The sequence below is a fragment of the Somniosus microcephalus genome, chromosome 14, assembly GCF_052327205.1.
Source record: "Somniosus microcephalus isolate GS21.2 chromosome 14, FLI_Smic_1.0, whole genome shotgun sequence".
In the NCBI taxonomy this organism is placed as follows: Eukaryota; Metazoa; Chordata; class Chondrichthyes; order Squaliformes; family Somniosidae; genus Somniosus; species Somniosus microcephalus.
Window position 1 is genome coordinate 102,781,011 of NC_141000.1, and position 21,458 is coordinate 102,802,468.

General features: G+C 47.1%; 1 protein-coding gene across 4 annotated transcripts in view; it reads left to right on the forward strand.

The window, feature by feature from the left end:
• Positions 1-10,315: 10,315 nt before the first annotated feature.
• sonb (SON DNA and RNA binding protein b) overlaps positions 10,316-21,458 on the forward strand; it is a 58,114-nt gene continuing 46,971 nt past the window's right edge. For 3 of the 4 annotated variants that reach the window (XR_015080868.1, XM_086007095.1, XM_086007092.1), the window contains exons 1-2: positions 10,316-10,528; positions 19,684-19,850. Coding sequence is in view for 2 of the 4 variants with exons in the window: in XM_086007095.1 (XP_085863221.1) it covers positions 10,449-10,528; positions 19,684-19,850 (247 nt within the window). In the remaining 2 variants the exon portion in view is untranslated. Of the gene's footprint in view, positions 10,529-17,867; positions 18,047-19,683; positions 19,851-21,458 lie in introns of those variants that run through there. The other variant, XM_086007094.1, reaches the window with a different exon arrangement.

Genomic DNA, 21,458 nt, shown 5'->3' on the forward strand with positions numbered 1-21,458 from the left:
CTCTCAATCAACATCACTTTAAAAAAAACATTAACTGGTTGCTGTTTGTGGGAACTTGCTATGCGCAAATTGGCTGCCGTGTTTCATACATTACAACAGTGACTACACTTCACAAGTATTTCATTGGCTGTAAAGCACTTTGGGAAATCCTGAGGTCACGAAAGGTGCTATATAAATGCAAGTCTTTTTGAGGGAGGAGTTGCAGAGCAAAATGCAACATTGATTTATATTTCATTTCCACTCTAGCATCAAAATTCCATTCTGCACTGGGTAAACCAGTTATACTACACAATTTACATTGATCCTGATTTTTTTTTTTACCCTTCTCTTCTCTGGGTTATAGTTTAATGGGTGCCACATGTCTGTGGGACCTCGCCCAACTTCAAACTTCATTTGCAAGCCTACAACAACGCCTTTAATGTAGTAAAATGTCCCAAGGTGCTTCACAGGCTTGTAATCAGATAAAAATTGACACCGAGCCAAAGGAGACATTAGGACAGATGACCAAGAGAATCTTAAAGGTGCAGAGAGCCTAGTGAATGTTGGAAGACTATTCAACTATGGGAGCATCACAACTGAACCCAATTCTGTCCTCGATTGGTGATCACAACGGTGCATTTTCAGAAAGGGTAATTGGATAATAATCAGGAACACTAGTTTTTTTTCCCACCCCATCTAGGGTGCTGAGGCCAATTGTAGTGCCCATACTATTTTCCAAGATGGGCTAGGGATGAAATACTTAGAACATGGCCTTGTGATAACCAACACCATGTTCCGTCAGAGAGACAAGTACAAAGCTTCATGGCAACACCCTCGCTCCAAGCACTGGCTTCTGCTGGACTACATCGTCCGAGCAAGGGACCGCAAGGACGTCCGCATTACCCGCGCCATGACAGGCGTTGACGACTGCTGGACAGACCACCGCCTAATCCGCTCTGTCATCTCCATCATTGTAGCCCAAAACAGCGGCGGCAACAGAAGCAATGCCACAGGAAAATCAACGCTGGAGCACTCAAAGACCCCACTAAGGAAGTCCTATTCAGCCTGTGCCTCACAACCAACCTGACAACTCCCAGTGATTCAGAGACACAGAGTGTCCACAGCGCCTGGTCTGCACTCCAGGACTCCATAATCAGTAGAGTTGATAGGAGTGCACGGCAAGTCCGTATGCGGTAGGGGAAGGTGGTGAGTTGACATTTGGAGATAAACCCTTTGTTACAACACAGCTTTGGGAAAGAGGACATCTGAGGTGTTGACTTGTCTGCTCCTGTAAATCTACAGTATTTTTTTTGGATTTTCTGCAGTTTCAGTCTTTTTCTTTCTATTCCCTATATTTTCTTACTTTAATGTTTGTGTCTTCCCCATGCCGTTTCACTGTTTTAACTTTTCACTTCTTTTACATGTTTTAATGCCATTTCACTGCCTCGCTGAGGTGATTTTGTATAATCATTCACCAATTTCCCCCTATTCATAAAAGCTAAATACAAAAACTGAAGCTGCTGGAAATGCACAGCGGGCCAGTTACCATTTATGGAGAGAACAGACAAGGCTGCTCCTTGATTTTTGGTTGCAATTTACGCTTACTATTAATCTTTGGTAAATCAGGGCAAGCAGATCAGAGAGCCTCCTGGTGGGTCTGCTCCTGGGCCTGACAAAATCCAGCAGATACAGGTCCAGGATGCGTAGGATCTCCTGGAATGGTCTCTGCCTGCTTGCCCATGTTTAGAGCTCTGATGTATGCCCGGGTGGCCATTGAGCACCAATATTGCGGTGTCCCCTGGATTGCTCAGCTGTTTGTGACTGGTGGATACTGTGGGGGAATGTAGATAATTTCTGCAATACACGGCGTGAGTATCTGAAAATGATTGTTGTTTAGGTAGGGTCAATTGAAATTTATTAGTGGCGAGTGCTTAAAGATTGACGGGTGGCTCACAGCATAAACTGGTATCATCCCCACTGGCCCACCTAAAAAAGAGATACTCAGTTGAAACAGCAGTTCTGATGAAGCTATCACACCTGAAAGGTTACTGTCTTGACCGACCTGCTGAGTTTCCAGCATTTCCTGTTATTTTTTTAAATTTTTGCCGTTTGCCGGCTATTCAATCCATTAACTGCTTCTCTGTGCCAAGAGTGAGCATTCCTGACTTGATTTCTACCAATAAAAAGACAAAATCTGCAGATGATTTCTACCAGTTGTTTTCTTTTTATTCCCCCGCCCACTCCCCTCGTTTGATTCAATCCTATTAAGGAGATCGCTTGTCTTCCAGTTTTGATTCTGAGTATGGGTCTACTGTCAAAACAGAAAGTTGTCTTTTCTCTTCAGGTGTGTAAATCGCCAGCAATTTCTGTTTTTACTTGTTTTACATTGCCTACTTTATAACAGCTTGCAAGACTTGTCTCACTGTCAGAAGATACAGATGAGGAAAAGATGTTTGTCTCATCTTAGCCCATGTGTTCATAATCTGTCTCTCCCATCGGGGCATCTAACTGTTTCTTAAATGATTTCAGGCAGTTTTTCTTCACTGCTCCATCTGGAAGTTTATGGCATATTAAATTTCAATGCGTTAATGTTTCTGATTTGTAAAAAAAAATCTTCAAATTGCAGCAACATGATGTGGTAAACCACTTTTGTCGTTCACTATCGTTACACTATAGTTATTATTATATCGTTACTCTATGGTTATCACTGTTCACACTGTTGTATCACTATACGAGGTCGCCTCTTGTCACGCTGTTATACCTGGGCTGACCACTGCTGACTCCGCCCATGACTCCACCTACCTGCCCAGGTATAAAGGTGGTCGACTGGCTGGTATTCCTCCTTGTTGGATCCGATCACCCACGAGGGTGGGCTCTGTTATTTAGCCAATAAAAACCTATAGTTACTTTCTTAACTCGTCGCTTTTCATTGGATGAATTGATAGGTATATCAATTTTATTGGCTAAATTTTAAAATGTCGTTCCCTGAGCAGCAAAGCGAGCAGCAAAACGACCAGCCAGACGCCGAGCTACAACAGCCACAGCAGCCAGCTTGGCTGCGAGCCCTCAGACCACCGTACCTGGATCTAAACCCACTGGCTGCAAACTCAGCCCTCGACTTCGAACACTGGCTGAGCTGTTTCGAGTCCTACCTGGGAGAATCTGGCGTGCCTCAGAGATCCAAGCTAAGAGTTCTGACCGCCCAAGTGAGCCCTAAAGTATTCGCACTCATCCGGGACTTTAAAACATACGAGGACGCCATCAACCGGCTGAAAAGACAGTACCAGAGCCCGGTAAATTCCATGTATGCCAGACACCTCCTAAGATCCCGCCCGCAACAGCCAGGAGAGCCCGTGGATGAATTTTTACGGGTGCTACAAGCACTCGGCAGAGACTGTAACTTTAAAGCGGTAACGGCGGCAGAAAATACTGAAGACAATGTCCGCGATGCCTTCGTGAAAGGCCTGCGGTCCGACTACTCACGGCAAAGACTACTGGAAGCAAAGGACCTCGACCTGGACAAAGTTGCAGCCCTCGCTTGCTCTCTAGAAGTGGCCCATCGGGGCCTCGAGGCATACTCAAGGTACTGTAACTCGCGACCCTGGGACATGGGACCGACCCCGACCGCAATACCCCCTGCAGCAACCCCCCTGGGACCTACCTCAGCGTCGGCGTCCCGGACCCGATCGAGACCGCCACCCCCGGTACCGGCTCCGACATCGGACCCCCGCGATCGGGCCGCCGGCTGCTTCTTCTGCGGCCAGGCGAAACACCCGAGGTCGCGCTGCCCTGCCAAAAACGCGACCTGCTCGACCTGCTTGAAGAAAGGCCACTTCGCAAAGGCCTGCAGAGGGGGATCGACAGAGGCCAGCAGTGCCTCATGCGAGCTGTGGGGGCGGCCATCTTCCATCAAGGCAACAGAGGCCAGCATCCCCACATGTGAGTCATGGGGGCGGCCATCTTTGATCCAGGCAACCGACACCAGCAGTGCCTCATGTGAGTTATGGGGGCAGCCATCTTCTCCGCCATTTTGTCCAACCTCGTGGGAGACGCCATTTTACCCACCACGCTCGACCGCCACCGTGCCTCTAGACCCGACTACCGCCTCACCCGCAGACTACAGCAACTCGCTCAGCTATACACTAGCCTCCGTCACACTGGACCAAGCCCGCCCGCATCACCTGTCCAAGTCCATGATGGACATCAAAGTAAACGGCCACGCCACGACCTGCCTGTTCGACAGCGGAAGCACGGAGAGTTTCATCCACCCAGACACGGTGAGCCACTACTCCCTCCCTGTCCAGCCAACGCGCAACCGGATCTCGATGGCATCGAGGTCACACGCCACAGACATCAGCGGCTACTGTGTTGTGACCCTGTCGGTTAAGGGTACGGAGTATAAAAATGTTAAACTCCTCGTCCTGCCCCAGCTATGCGCTGCCGTCCTACTAGGGCTAGACTTCCAATCCCACCTCCAAAGCGTCACGCTAGCATACGGCGGACCCCTCCCCCCACTCACAGTCGACAACCAGCAGATTTTAAACCGCCCACCGCGTAACACCTGCGGCCTATCCACCCTCAAGGTCCCGCCACCTTCCCTGTTCGCTAACCTCACCCCCGACTGCAAACCCGTCGCTACCAAGAGCAGGCGGTACAGCGCCGGGGACAGAGCCTTCATTAGCTCTGAGGTGCAGCGTCTCCTGAAGGAGGGCATCATCGAAGGGAGCACCAGCCCCTGGCGTGCCCAGGTCGTGGTCGTTAAGACCGGCAATAAAAACCGCCTGGTCATTGACTACAGCCAGACCATAAACAGGTACACCCAGCTGGACGCATACCCCCTTCCCCACATATCTGATATGGTCAATCAGATCGCACAATACCGAGTATTCTCTACCATCGACCTTAAGTCGGCCTACCACCAACTCCCTATCCGCCCTGAGGACTGCCAGTATACCGCCTTCGAGGCGAACGGCCGCCTCTACCACTTCCTTAGGGTTCCCTTCAGCGTCACCAACGGGGTTTCGGTCTTCCAAAGGGAGATGGACCGGATGGTTGACCAGAACGGGCTGCACGCCACGTTTCCCTACCTAGATAACGTCACCATCTGCGGCCGCGACCGGCAGGACCATGACATTAATCTGGAGAGATTCCTCCGTACGGCCCAACGGCTGAACCTCACCTACAATAAGGAGAAATGTGTGTTTAACACCTCGCGCCTTGCCATCCTCGGCTGTGTAGTAGAGAACGGAGTCATCGGCCCCGACCCCGAAAGAATGCGTCCCCTCATGGAGCTACCCCTCCCCCACTGTCCAAAGGCTCTGATGAGAACCCTGGGGCTCTTCGCCTACTATGCCCAATGGGTGCCCAATTATGCAGACAAAGCCAGACCCCTCATGAAGTCCACATCCTTCCCCCTTACGGAGGAAGTGTGCGCAGCCTTCTCCCTCATTAAGGGAGACATTGCCAAGGCCACAATGCACGCAGTGGATGAGTCCATCCCCTTCCAAGTGGAGAGCGATGCATCCGACTTTGCCCTAGCCGCTACCCTTAACCAGGAGGGGAGACCAGTGGCCTTCTTCTCAAGGACCCTACAGGGCCCTGAGATCCGACACTCGTCGGTCGAGAAGGAGGCCCAGGCGATTGTGGAGGCGGTACGACGCTGGAGGCATTACCTGGCAGGCAAACGATTTACCCTCCTCACCGACCAGCGTTCGGTCGCTTTTATGTTTAATAACAAGCTGAGGGGCAAAATCAAGAATGACAAGATCTTGAGGTGGAGAATCGAGCTCTCCACCTATGATTATGATATCTTGTACCGGCCAGGTAAGCTGAACGAACCCCCTGATGCTCTGTCACGAATTACATGCACCAGCGCGCAAAGTGATAGACTTCAGACCCTCCACAACGACCTCTGCCACCCCGGGGTCACCAGACCTTACCACTTCATTAAGGCCCGCAACCTGCCCTACTCCATCGAGGAGGTCAGGACCATGACCAGGAACTGCCAGACCTGTGCCGAGTGCAAACCGCACTTCTTTAGGCCGGACAGAGCAAGCCTGATCAAGGCCACCCGCCCCTTCGAGTGCCTGAGCATCGACTTTAAGGGGCCCCTCCCGTCCTCTGACCGTAATGTGTACTTCCTCAACATTGTTGATGAGTACTCCCGTTTCCCTTTTGCCTTCCCCTGCCCAGACATGACCAGTACCACGGTCATTAAATGCCTGAACGACCTCTTCGCCTTGTTCGGGTTCCCAAACTATATACATAGTGACCGGGGCTCCTCCTTCATGAGCGAGGAACTCCGTCAGTTCCTACTAGCGAGAGGTATTGCCGCAAGCAGGACCACCAGCTACAACCCCCGAGGGAACGGCCAGGTGGAAAGAGAGAACGCGACGGTATGGAAGGCCGTCCTCTTAGCCTTAAAGTCTAAGGGCCTCCCAACCTCCCGCTGGCAGGAAGTCCTCCCGGCAGCGCTGCATTCCATCCGGTCACTACTTTGCACTGCCATTAACGCCACCCCCCATGAACGAATGTTTGTTTCCCCCAGGAAGTCGACTACGGGAACCACACTACCAACCTGGCTGACCTCTCCGGGGCCCGTCCTGCTGCAAAAGCACGTGAGGGCCCATAAAACGGACCCCCTGGTCAAGAGGGTGAACCTCCTGCATGCCAACCCTCAGTACGCCTATGTGGCATACCCAGACGGGCGGGAGGACACAGTCTCCTTGCGAGACCTCGCATCCTCGGGCATTCCGGAGACACCACCTTCACCCCCCCCCCCCGATTCCAGCTCAGGTAGACGGCATGCCGGAACCCCACGAGCCCTCGCCGACCACGCAGACACCAGCATCACCACCGGAGAATGCAACACCGCCGCTGCGACGATCGGAAAGGCTTACGAGGCCTCCGGACAGATTGACATACCAGAACTGGTAGTACACATCACCCCGCCGGACTCAAATCTAAACAAGGGGTGAATGTGGTAAACCACTTTTGTCGTTCACTATCGTTACACTATAGTTATCACTGTTATATCGTTACTCTATGGTTATCACTGTTCACACTGTTGTATCACTATACGAGGTCGCCTCTTGTCACGCTGTTATACCTGGGCTGACCACTGCTGACTCCGCCCATGGCTCCACCTACCTGCCCAGGTATAAAGGTGGTCGACTGGCTGGTATTCCTCCTTGTTGGATCCGATCACCCACGAGGGTGGGCTCTGTTATTTAGCCAATAAAAACCTATAGTTACTTTCTTAACTCGTCGCTTTTCATTGGATGAATTGATAGGTATATCACATGAGCTGTTATCAAATATTATGATTTGCCCCTCCAAAAAGTTCCCTTAAATTGCAAAGAACATTAGCTGTTGTTCAGGCCAGTTGCTACAAAATATATATATATTAACTTGCAGCAAGATTTGGCGCTTTCCAGTCTTGTGTCTAGGACCAACCTAAAAAAGGGTATCAGGACTACCAAAAGGAAACAGACACTGCGGATAGAAGATCACTTCCACAACAACTAGGACCCCCGGCGCATGTGGCAAGGCATCCACTCCATCACTGACTACAAGGGCAAAAACACCAGCCCCCCGGTTAGCGATGCCTCCCTTCCGGAGGAGCTTAACAACTTCTACGCTCGCTTCGACAGGGACAACAGGGAGCCGGCTACCAAAGCCTTGCCACCCCCGGAAGACCAGGTGCTCACTCTGTCGACCTCCGACATGAGGGGTGTTCTACGCGGAGTGAACACACGAAAAGCTGCTGGACCGGATAGCATCCCTGGATGGGTACTCAAGGAATGTGCTGATCAGCTGGCTGATGTCTTCACCGCCATCTTCAACCTGTCATTGGCCCAGGCAGTAGTCCCTACATGCTTCAAGACCGCCACCATCATTCCTGTGCCTAAACAAGCGGCTGTGACGTGTCTGAACGACTATCGACCTGTCGCACTCACACCCATCATAATGAAGTGTTTCGAGAGACTGGTCTTAGCCCACATCAAAGCCAGTGTTCCTGCCTCCCTTGACCAACACCAGTTTGCCTATCGGGCAAACAGATCAACGGAGGATGCAATCACAACTGCTCTACACTCGGCACTGAATCACCTAGATGGTAAGGAGACCTACATCAGAATGCTGTTCATAGACTACAGCTCAGCATTCAACACTATCGTCCCCAACAAGCTGGCCACCAAACTCCAAACTCTTGGCCTGAACACTTCCTTCTGCAACTGGACCCTGGACTTCCGAACAAACAGACCCCAGTCTGTCAAATTAGGTAACCACACCTCCCCCCCCCGACCCTGAACACGGGGGCCCCACAAGGATGTGTGCTGAGCCCCCTCCTCTACTCCCTCTTCACCCACGACTGTGTGGCTGTTCATGGTTCCAACACTATCATCAAGTTTGCGGATGACACCATGGTAGTAGGCCAGATCACCAACAACGATGAGTCAGCCTACAGGGAGGAGGTCCAGCATCTCGTGAAGTGGTGCGCCGATAACAACCTGGCCCTTAACATCAAGAAAACCAAAGAAATCATTGTGGACTTCAGGAAATCCAAAGGCGGAAGTCACACCCCCATCCACATCAATGGGGCTGTGGTGGAAAGGGTGGACAGCTTTAAGTTCCTCGGAGTCCACATCACGGAAGACCTCTCCTGGTTCCTCAATACCTCCTCTCTGGTGAAGAAGGCCCAGCAGCGCCTATATTTCCTAAGGAGGCTGAAGGGATGTAACCTGTCACCCCTGATCCTCTCTAACTTTTACCGCTGCACAATAGAGAGCATCCTGACGAACTGTATCACAGTATGGTATGGCAGCTGTAGCTACTATGACCGGAAAGCCCTGCAGCGGGTAGTCAAAACTGCCCAATGCATTACCGGCACCCGGCTACCGACCATAGAGCACATATACCAGAAACGCTGTCTACGGAGGTCACGGTCCATCATCAAAGACCCTACCCACCCCAGCCACAGTCTGTTCGCCCTCCTGCCATCTGGGAGACGCTACAGATGCATTCGCACCCGTATGACCAGATTTAGGAACAGCTTCTTTCCCAGGGCTGTCATCCTACTGAACTCCACAAATAAACTCTAAAGCCTGCACATCTGCCAATGCACTTTATTATGGTTATGTTTCTGTTAATATACTACAAGCCAAATGTATGTTGAATGTTTAAATGTCTTGATCCAAATGTACACTCTCGGGAGCCGCAAGCCTACATTTCGTTGTACTGCACTTGTGCACTAACAATGACAATAAAAGTTGATTTGATTTTGATTCCTATATGCTTGACAGATATATCTCTCTATTCTCATTGGTCTTGCCTCTCCCTACCTCTGTAATCACCTACAGCCCCACAACCCTCAGAGTTCTATGCACTCCTCTAATTCTGGCCCCTTGAGCACCCCCGATTTCGATCGCTCCACCATTAGTGGCCGTGCCTTCAGCTGCCAAGATCCTAAGCTCTTGAATTCCCTCCCTAAACCTCTCCGCCTCTCTTTCCTTTAGCAGGGGAATTATCCCTGGTGTCCTGGCCAATATTTATCCCTCAATCAACATAATTAAAAACAGATTGGTCATTATCACATTGCTTTTGTGGGAGCTTGCTGTGCACAAATTAGCTGCCGCGTTTCCTACATTACAACAGTGATTACACTTCAAAAGTACTTCATTGGCTGTAAAGCACTTTGGGACATCCGGTGGTTGCAAAACACATTATAGAAATGCAAGTTATTCTTTAAGATGCCCTTTAAAACCTACCTCTTTGACCAAGCTTTTGGTCATCTGCCCTAATATCTCCTTATGTGAAAAGAAAAGAAAGACTTGCATTTATATAGTGCCTTTCACGACCACCGGACGTCCTTTTGAAGTGTCATCACTGATGTAATGTAGGAAACACGGCAGCCAATATACGCACAGCAAGCTCCCACAAACAGCAAAGTGATAATGATGAGATGATCTGTTTCAGTGATGTTGATTGACACCAGGACACCGGAGATAACTCCCCTGTTCTTCTTTGAAATAGTGCCATGGGATCTTTTAAGTCCACCTGAGAGCGCAGACGGGGCCTCGATTTAATGTCTCATCCAAAAGACAGCACCTCCGACAGATGTGTCAGCTGAGATTTTTGTGCTCAAGCCTCTGGAGTGGGACTTAAACCCACAACCTTCTGACTCAAAGGCAAGAGTACTACCAACTGAGCCACAGCTGACACATATGGCTCAGTGTCAGATTTTGTTTGATAATTTATGCTCCTGTGAAGTGCCTTGGGATGTTTTACTACATTAAAGGCACTATATAAATGTAAGTACTTGTTGATGTTACTGTTCCAATGTTATGCTGCCTGCCTGTCTCGGAGCCCAGTCTCCCTTTTGTCTTGCGCTGCTGCCCCTGGCGGCGGGGGTGGACCCAGCAGGTGCATTGTGGGTGCGCTAGGCCGCAGGCGGGAGGAAGGGGAGAGCCATGGCGACCAACATCGAGGAGATCTTCCGTTCTTTTGTGGTGAAGAAGATAAAGGAGATCGAGGAGGAGAAGCAGCAGAGGTAAACGGGGCGGCAGTGCGATAAATATTTAAAAAAACGGCGGCCGGGGACGAAGAAAACAATCCGATGTGAAAGGGAAATGCGCAGTTGGTTGACGCTCTCGGTGAATTTTAAACCGTTTTCGAGCTGCTCCCGGCGGCTGTGGAAATGGGAGGCGGAGCTGGAGTCAGACCGATCCGGCCCCTTTCATTCACTCGCACCCGCTCCCTTTGTTGGCCTCGGAAAGCCGGCCTCGGAAAGCCGGCCTCGGCCCTGCTGTTGAAGACACCCGGCGTGTCCTGGGAGCCGCTCGGCTCGGCTGAGCGGCGGCTCCACTCAGCCAGCACCCGAGAGGGCGGCCCGTCCCGGCCCCCGGCCTGCTGCGCTCCCTCCACTCCCGCTCCAGGCAGCCTGCGAACCCGGCCGTTTTCTTGTTTTTTGGTGGAGGGAGGTGACTCCGATTCCTGTTCAGAAGTTTGAGATTCTAGTCATTTGAAAAAAACACCCACAGTAATTAAAATACTTCGCCAACTCTTAAAAAAAGGCATGTCAAACATAAAATCTACACAGTTTACTTCAAAGCCTTTTCAGGAAGTTGAACAGATCTTAGTATATGCATTCACTGCATCTGGTCATCTTGTCAGCGTTGACTTTTCTATTAAAAAAAAATAGGCGTGCCTAAACGTTTAATCCTGAAGGCCATTTTATTTTGTAGATCTCTGATTTCAGATATAAACTGGTTTGAATTGGGTTCACCTTGTGCTGTGGTGCTGGCCTCTTCTGGAAGTGACCTATTTCCCCTTCCCTTCCCCCCCCCATTCCTGGAAACAGTAGCAGTTTATAACTTAAAAGTTCATTTTTCCACCTATAGCTGGCCGACGTGAACATATAGGGCTAGAAATACCTCCAGAGTACGCCTCTGACCGGTGAAAGAATTATGAAAGTACCTGCTGGCAGCCAAACTGCAAAAAGTTGCGGTCTCGAGGTGGAGGGCAGCTTAATGGCCCACGGCTCCCAGGGACACAGGCGGTGCAGAAGCGTACCTGGGATCATGTGAGCCTGGTCCGCCAGCCAATAAGCAGAATTCCATTTCAATCATTTATGAAAGGAATCCCCTAATGAGATGCAATGGTATCCCGAAATCTAATAATTAAACAATGTACAGAAGGTCAGAAGTGGGGATGTTCGCTGATGACTGCGCCATTCGCAACTCCTCAGATAATGAAGCAGTCCATGCCTGCATGCAGCAGGACCTGGACGACATTCAGGCTTGGGCTGATAAGTGGCAAGTAACATTCGTGCCACACAAGTGCCAGGCAATGACTATCTCTAACAAGCGAGTGTCTAACCACCACCCCTTGACATTCAAATGCATTGCCATCGCCGAATCCCCCACCATCAATATCCTGGGGGGTCACCATTGACCAGAAGCTTAACCGGACCAGCCACATAAATACTGTGGCAACAAGAGCAGGTCAGAGGCTGGGTATTCTGCGGCGAGTGTCTCACCTCCTGACTCCCCAAAGCCTTTCCACCATCTACAAGGCATAAGTCAGATCTGTGATGGAATACTCTCCACTTGTCTGGATGAGTGCAGCTCCAACAACACTCAAGAAGCTCGATACCAACCAGGACAAAGCAGCCCGCCTGATTGGCACCCCATCCACCACCTTAAACATTCATTCCCGCCACCACCGGTGTACCGTGGCTGCAGTGTGTACCATCTACAAGATGCACTGCAGCAACTCCCAAACCCGCGACCTCTTCCACCTAGAAGGACAAGGACAGCAGGCGCATGGGAACATCACCTGCAAGTTCCCCTCCAAGTCACACGCCATCCTGACTTGGAAGTATATCATGGTTCCTTCATTGTCGCTGGGTCAGAATCCTGGAACTCCCTCCCTAACAGTATTGTGGGAGTACCTTCACGACAAGGACTGCAGCGGTTCAAGAAGGCGGCTCGCCACCACCTTCTCAAGGGCAATTAGGGATAGGCAATAAATGTTGGCCTTGCCAGCGACGCCCACATCCCATGAACAAATATTTAAAAAATTGGAATTTTATTCATAATTACTGTCATTTCACCAACCTCACTAAAAATTTAATTTTTGGTTAATTTTATACATTATTAAAACTGTAATCCGGGCCAATATTTGCATAAGCTCATTTCGTACAGTGTACGTACATAATTTATGATATGGTAACGTTTAATTAATGGCTTAGATATCCACTTACGCTGATGCAAACTGGCCCTGTGCCTGCTTGCATCAACAGTAAGACTTCCGTGCACAATTGCTGGCCAGCCACTGGGCAAATAGCTCAACTCTGCGCCAGCGATTGCTTTCTCGTGGCCCTGCGGATGGCCTGTCAACGCTTGCACTGACAGGCCGCAAGTTCCGGATTTCGAGCATGCAGCAATCCTGAACTTGCGGTGGATTTCAAAGGGAATACGACGGTGTAGTCTGAGAGTATGCCGTCATACACACTGCAATTTCAGGGCCACTATGTCATCTGACATTTACTACGTTGAAGCTGCTGTGAAGATTCCTCTTCAAGCCCACCTCACCAAAAAAGTATTTAGTAAGTTACTGTTCCAGTCTTCAACATCAATGTTTTCTCAGCTGTTGTAATTTATTTGTGCTATTATGTTGCAACTACCCTGTACTTGTTTTGTACTGGTGCCGATTAGAGTCTGTATTGTATTGCCCCACATGCACCACTCGGATTGAGGAAGAGCAGAACTCTGCATGTGCATATCCAAATGTGCGCACAGAGCTATGTTTACTAGTTGAGAAATTTAGATGCAGTCCAGCAGCAAGGAACACCTGGCTTATTTTTAATATATAAACTTTAATAAGTTAGCTTTGCTTTGGTATAATGGTTGCAGTATAACTGCAAATTGTGTGCAGCTGAAATGCTGTTGAGCTTCATGTGGTATCTCGCCTAGCACAGAACCAATGCCAGTTCATCTATAGTTATACTGCTCATTTTGAATTGTTGTGATGCTGAAGCTGCATTGGAGTGGTGCAAAACCTGCATATATTGACCAATAGCTCGCTCGTGACCATATAGGAGAGGGCTCATGTGTATTGTATTTTACTTTATAACCTTTAGTTGGGAAAACAAAGTACACCTTTTTTGGTGTGATGCTGTAACCCTGGTTTTGGTCTGGCACCGTGCACACACCTACAGCAAAAAGGAACAAAATGAAAAGAAATCATGTGACTCCCATGTATTTTATTCATAATGAATCCTTGTGTGTATTGGAGTCTCTTTGATCCCAGTTGACTCAGTGAAGCTTGCTCCATTCTTATTTGTTGCATTTTTCTGTAGAGGTTTCCCCCTTCATGTTCATAAAAATACATCAATAACAATATGGAAACATATTTTGGTAAATAGTAAAGAAATAAAATATTTACATCAAGTTTAGAAGATCACAGGATAATAAATACAGATAAAGGAGGCCTATCCTAGAATGGTTACAGCACAGCAATTTGGCCCGTCGAGCCCGTGCCGGCTCTCTGCAAGAGCACCTCAGCTAGTCCCACTCACCTGCCCTTTTTCCGTAGCCCTGCAAATTGTTTCCCTTCAGGTACTTATCCAATTCCCCATTGAAAGCCACGATTGAATCTGCCTCCACCACCCTTTCAGGCAGTGCATTCCAGATCACAACAACTCGCTGCGTTTAATAAAAAAAAAAAAAAAAAGGTTTTCCTCATGTCGCCTTTGGACCTGCCAATCACCTTAAATCTGTGTCCTCTGGTTCTCGACCCTTCTGCCAATGGGAACAGTTTCTCTCTATATACTCTGTCTAGACCCCTCATGATTTTGAACACCTCTATCAAATCTCCCCTCAACTTTCTCTGCTCTCAGGAGAACAATCCCAGCCTCTCCAGTCTATCCACGTAACTGAAGTCCCTCATCCCTGGAACCATTCTTGTAAATATTTCAGCCCATCTTTGGCTCATCCAACCAGTCATCACCTATAACCTCTAACTGTTCCTTGGGTATGCCTCATTAATGCATAAGAACATGTTGGGCAAACCCTTTTTGGGGATTGGGAATGGCAAGGAACCAATGCCATTTTTTCACAATGAACTTATGCTCGCGCAACTTGATTTATATTATTGCCTCGTGTGTAAGTAAATGAGAAAAGGCTTGTCAAACACTTCTTAATGGAGGTAGAGTCCTTTTAAACATTAGTTTCCCGATGAAAAGGGGAATAAAACCTGCAAATACTAGAGATCTGAAATAAAAACTAAAAATACACAGGTCATTCAGCATCAGCAAAGTTAATATTTTGGATGTACCCCGTCATCAGCTGCTGATAGGTGCTGTGATTTCATGATGTCCGGGTACAGCCCACTCTTTACTGTCTCAGCCTTTTAAATTCAATTACCTTGACCACTTTTTTTTTACTAGTATGTGTATATGAGTTGATGGGTGTGTGTGTGTGTTGGGGGGGGGGGGGGGGAAGAACTATAAGAAAGATTACTTGATTTTTTTAAAAGGCTATTTTATTATATAATTGTAGGGTATGTTATTGCCTCTTCCCCAGTTGGTTTTATCCTTTCCCGTTCTGGTCTAACTGGGCTGCGCACTTGCTGCTCCCTGGGCTCTGCCTCACTTGCGATGGTTACCAGGTGGTGCACAATAGCACTCCACCGATGGTTTTTCCTCCAATTTTCCTTCTACAGCAGTGTGGCTGAGATTGGCAAGTTGGACTCCCCATTAACATGTTGGCGCTCCAGTCAGTACGTGCCTTCCTCATGAGTTAGACCTAATAATGGATGAATGCTACAGTAGCTTGTAAGGTATTAGTCTGCTGTTGCTTGTGGATTTTTTGGGGTAACATAACCTGAGCTCCATTGTGTGTCCAATATTATAAACTTGTATTTTATATTTGCCATGAGTCAAGTTATGGGATCCTCCACAGTGTTGTGTAAAGTATAATGGTGGGGATATAAATTTGTTTTGATCTATTTGCATTTGAACTGTGAAAAGCACTCCGCAGTACGATTGAAGAGCGTGGCCCAGATTTTGCGGTCAGTGACGAAGGAACAGTGCTTGCCGTTCATCACGCTTACAGTTGCCCGCAGACTTTTCGTGGGCTTTTGAGCGGCAAGTTACGGTATTTAGAGATCCTTTTCAGTGTGGCGCCCTCTACAGGGGGATCTGTGGCATGTGTGAGCAGGACAAGCAACAGCATGTCTCTTCAACCAATCAAATTGAAGAATCCTCACTGAGACACGCAGGGCTGGATTTTGCCAGCCCTGGGGAGGCGGGTTTGGAGGCAGGACTGCCGGGAAAATGGCAGAATTTGGGGGCGGGTGCCCAACCCTCCTCCATGCCATCTTGCCAGGAGGCGGGTAGCCAACCCGAGGTGGGAAGGGGATGAATGCCAATTAACTGCCTGTTAACAGGTAGTTAACAGGCAGTTTTTTGGCTAATCCCTATTTTGAGCCCTGAAGTGTGGGCTTCCCGACAGCTCCGAACCTCGCCAGGGTCAGCGAGGCAGGCTGTCGGTCTGCGGGGGTTGGAGGGGCCGAGATGTCCGGTGTGCAGGTGAGTAATGGGTGCATGTGTACAGAGGTAAGTGTGTGAGGTGTGTGTAAAGTGTTTTAATAAGTTTTACTTACCTTTACTTCTTCCTGCAGGCTTCCTCCCTTCAGGTCTCGGGAGTCCCTCAGCTCACCGGCACAGAAAGCAGAATGGCCGCTGAACTGTCAAAAGCTGCAACCTTCTGCTTTCTGCTCAGGAAAGCTTTCTAATTGAGCCTTGAGTAAAGACACAACTTAGAAGACATATTGTCAGTATTTGACAGATGAAGCGGCACTTGCTGACGTCACCTGTAACTGGCTTTCCCTTAATTGACCTGCTAAGCCCGCTGGGTGGGCTTAACAAGGTCAATCAAGGGAAAATAGTGTGAGTTGGCCACAAGTCGATGGAGGCGGGACTAAAACCCGATAAGTGGGAGTCCCGCCTCCAAAAGCTCCCCATTGACAAAATCCAGCCTGCAGAGTCTAAACCAGGAAGTGTAAGTTAGAATATTTAATTCAATGTAACATCATGTACAGAAAGCAAATTAAAGAGAGTGAAAGAAAGATGGGATTAAGAGAGATAAGAGACAAAGAAAAGGTTTAAAAAAGATTTTAATTAAATTAAAAAAAATCTCCAACAATAATTAAATACTGAAGGAATGAGACTCCACATTTGTAAAATTAAATTTTCAGGGCCAGAGAGGTTGTTTGGCAGTAATTAAGATTTATCACGGAGTTAAAAATTCACTTGCACCTGAATGCACCAGCAATAATGTTTTCTGGCATGTTTAGAGGGTATCTAGTGGGTAAGTATCGCAACTTCATGCCCTTCATGTGTTTTAATGCGGAATCTATTGGCGAGGTACCAGTGCAGTGAAGTGTTTAACTGCACATGTGTGGACGCCGGAAGTTGCTGTCCAATTTACTCCATAATAACAGTGAGCACTGATAGGCTCACAGTTATTCCTATCACAAAATCCGGGCCCATTCAATTCAAGCTATATTGCACCTGGGTGAAATATAGGTGATTGCAGGTCTGTCACTAGTTGATAGCGTTGAGAGCTGTTGAGGTAATGAATTAATAGTGCACAGCATTAAAAAGTGTTAGCTTTAATATAATTTTTTTCTATAGTATACTGGTACCTATATACTGAAAAATGCCTAGTGATATCACTGCTCTAAATTAGCAAAATATAACATTTGTGTTCGCCATACAATATGTTGAAATCAGAATAATAAAATGCTAAACAATGATTTGAGAAAACCTGTGTGAATAGTAGTGAAACTTCTCTGTCACTGTGGGAATAAACCCAAAATCTCAATGTGATTGGATTACATGACACGGAGGAATTCACATTGTGGGCTGCAGCTGAAGGAATTAACGCGAAGGCCTCATGGTTTTTATACAGATCTTGATTGTAGCTGCTCGGTGGATTAGATAGGCAGACCTGAAGTTTATGTTTCAAGCACCCTGACGGTGTTGTCACTAGGAGTTCAGTGACGTGTAATGGTGGATGTGTGAAATGTTAGTGCAGTGCATTTGTTTCACTGAGCTTTCAGTAAAATGTAATGGGCACTGTGAAATTTTCTTGCTATGCCCATTTGAACTGTTGACAAGAAAAACGTAGCAATATAATTATAAATATTGTCCTTGCAAACTTGGGTTATCTCTTGAGATTTAAAAAAAAAGCAATCTGTTCTTGTTGCCATGACAGCACACAGTAAAGTAACAACTTTGGTTCACTAATGTGTCTGATCCTGGTAAGCATTTATTTTTAGTGGTGGAATTGATTGTCACATTTTTTCAATACAGTTGTTCTGTCACTCTCCACTTAAAGAAAATGAGTCATTCCACCACTAGCAACAACTTGCATTTATATTGTGCCTTTAACATAGGTAAACATCCCAAGGCTCTTCACAGGAAAGTAATCAGACAAATACTGACACCGAGCAAAAGAAGGAGATATTAGGATGAGTGACTAAAAGCTTGGTCAAAGAGGTAGGTTTAATGGGGCTCTGAAAGGAAGAGAGACAGGTGCTGAGAATAACAGTCTCAATTTTAGTCGGATAGCTTTTTGAAAGAAGCAGTACACAATTTTCAAGATAATGTTAAAGCATGATTAGTTTTGTCAGTCCTGTGCTGAGCCAAGGTTATCCCAGATCAGATATAATAATTACAGTTGGCTTAGTTTGTCACTGTGCCATGTTAAATCGGATTAGGAGGCAGAAAAAGGATTGGAGGGCGGGTTCTCCGGGATCTGTTTCAAGATGATTCATCCCACTGTAGAGTGTGTATATACCACGTCGTAGAATCTTACAGCGCAGAGGGAGGCCATTCGGCCCGACGTGCCTGTGCCGGCTCTTTGAAAGAGCGATCCAGTTTAGCCCCACACCCAGCCTCTTCCCCATAGCCCTGCAAATCAGTCCTCTTCAAGTCCACGTCCAATTGCTTTTTTGAAAGTTCCTATGGAATCTGCTTCCACCACCCTTTCAGGTAGTGCGTTCCAGATCGTATCAACCCAGTGTGTGACTTGAACATACATTTAAATGTGTACTTGATTTCTATTGCAGGTACGTTTTTCCCATAACTTTATTGGTATGCTACAAAGTAACCGGCACTACAGTGGGCACGTGGCACGATTATTGACTGCCAGTTCCTGAATTGGAGATCTGTTAGTTGGTGGCTAATTGAGATTTTATAGAAACCTAATCCAAACTCACAATTTTAAAATGTATTTTCTATGGCTCATTGATACTCAGTGTATAAGTTAATTTATGGTGTGGCACTAAACCAGGGCCAGTTTGGGCTAAACTTTGATGATCCCAACAATTGTATCATCCATTCACCAATGAATACTTGGATAACATACACGGCAGCTGCTGCTATCTGTGGCATTGTACCTCCATTTGAGTTGTCATCTTCAAAATTGGGGTGGGGCCGTCACAAATCCCTGAATAAAATTCTGCTTCAAACCCTGCCAGTCCTGTTCTTGATCTTGCCATGCTGCTAATTTATTTCCCTCTTGGAAGCATTCCCTTGATGATACAATAGAGATCCGGTGTTCTGTATGTGACCATTAGATACAAACTCACCGTCGATTACTGAGGCGCACAGTAAGAAGATGCGCCACAAGTTGCCAGGAGCAATTTTTCTCCCTGAGGAAAACCAGTTTAATGTCACTCTGTCTTGGAAGAGAGTGTGAATTTTCCATAGCATTTGTAGAGAACTTAAATGCCACCACATTATTTCTGGGTTATAAAATTCTCTCCAAATATTGATTGATAATCATATGTTATTCTGTCAGTTGTAGCATTCTCTGAAAGTCGTATGGATGTCAGGTGAGGACAGAATCTGGCTTGACTGTTATTCCCTGCAGTTGAATGTCTGCTGGCAATCACACCCGAGGCTTGTGCATAAATAATGGACATGGCCACTTGGGGGCGTGGAGAACTCAGCATGTTATACTTTAAATTTACAACACGTGTTATTTCAGTGCATACGGATAAATGGTTAAAACTTTATAATAACTATTTTGGCCACAACAATGGCTTCAACAAGACTGTAACCATGAAAATATTTGGAGTTTTAAGCGAAGTTTTGCCAATTGTACACTATAGTTTTCTTTACTTTTCTAGTGTAAAGGTGATCAACGAGGCAAATGGTGAAATTAAACCTGTAGTGGAGCCAAAGGTGTCTGAAGATGTGGCTGGTACCACTGTGGATGCACAGGAGGAACTGATTGTGAATAATAATGATCATGCATTATCTGGCTTTCTAGATGAACAACAAAGTGATAATCCTGGTGAGTATAGATCCTCTTTCTCCCCTACTCCCATTTCCTATCTTTTTTTCTTCTACTTTTCACACCATTGAGGCATGCTCTGTCACGTAGGACGAGAACTGATGAATCATCTGGTTTGAAGGAAAAATGCATTCTTGTATACTTTTTAATGGGGGTCTTTAACTGTGTAGTGTCGTCTATGCCCTTAAAAAATACTTTTATAATACACTTTCCCTGGCCTTGTCAGAGACTTCAAGGGGTCAGGGGTCCATCTTAAGACTCCCAGGACCACATCCTATCCGTTTGTATACCACTAGGTCAGGAGTTTGGGATGTTGACTGAAAGATGTGAGTACGACTTCATCAAGCTGTTACTTGGCTAGTCTGTGGGACAGCTCTTCAAACTTGGACACCAAGCTTCAGATGTTGCAGGGATTGCCTGTGTCTTGTCCTGATACAATGTCCAGGTCCTTGCTGATAGGCATCTTAGCCATTGCTCTTATTGTTACATTTACAACTGAGTGGCCACTTAAGAAGACATTAAGAATCAACCACATATTGTAGGACACGGGTTACGTGGGAAGACCAGACGGGTAGGAGTCAGTTGTATTTTTATTGATAGTCCGCCAGCTTTCATGGTCATTATGCTGGTGCTAGGCCAGATTTTATGAATTCAGTTTCACAATTTGCCCTGGTGGGATTTGAACTCTCAACCTCTGGGTTGCTAGGTAGTACAGGAAACTTTCGATTGACCGGCCCCTAAAAAACCGGAAATGTCGGTTAACCGGCAAAACTCGGGAGTCGGTTTCAGGTAGCTTTTATAACTTTTATTACATGCACAGCAACAAATGGAGGAAGGCAAGGATTTGGCTGCAGCTGTTGCTAAGCTACAGAGACGCTTGCAACTTGTGGACGTTGTTCTGAAGCTGTTGCTAAGCAACAGGGTTTGTTGCTTTATACGGAGCTCTAAGGTCCGTATCTTTTACTATAGCGTTCGGTTATCCGGAATTGTTGCTGAACCGGCACCACGTCGGTCCCGTCCGTGCCGGATACCAGAAAGTTTCCTGTACCATAACCACTAGGCAACCATCCCCAATATTATGGACCACAGTTCTGGTATGCCTGATTACCAAATATGACATTTTTTAGTATAGTTTCACGAAGGATAGTTTTGAACAGTACCAAAAGTCCTGTATTGTGTACACCAATAAAACTATTAAATTGTTCAGTATAGTTTTTTAAGTCATTTTAAAATCAGGTTACTCATAGGTGGAGGACTGGACACCCTTATTAAAAATACATATTTTTGGTGATAAACTCATTTCCAGCAGTATTAATACAACTGCACCGGGTTACAGAGAAGAGCTGTTGGTGCTTACGGAACTGAAAGATCGCACATGTGGGTCTGATGTTTTGGCTGCTGCAAAACTTGTCATCGAAAGGTTTAAGCTGTACCTGGCCAATCTGGTCCCTGTTACCACTGATGCTGCATCTGCTATGATTGGTTGAACCTCTGGCTTTGTTGCCCTGAAAACACGCAGCTGGTCTTCTTTCACCACGAGCCGTACTCTCGGACTGCAGGTGATGGTTCATTGAAAGATGCGATGAAAACGGTTGGAAACGCTGTCAA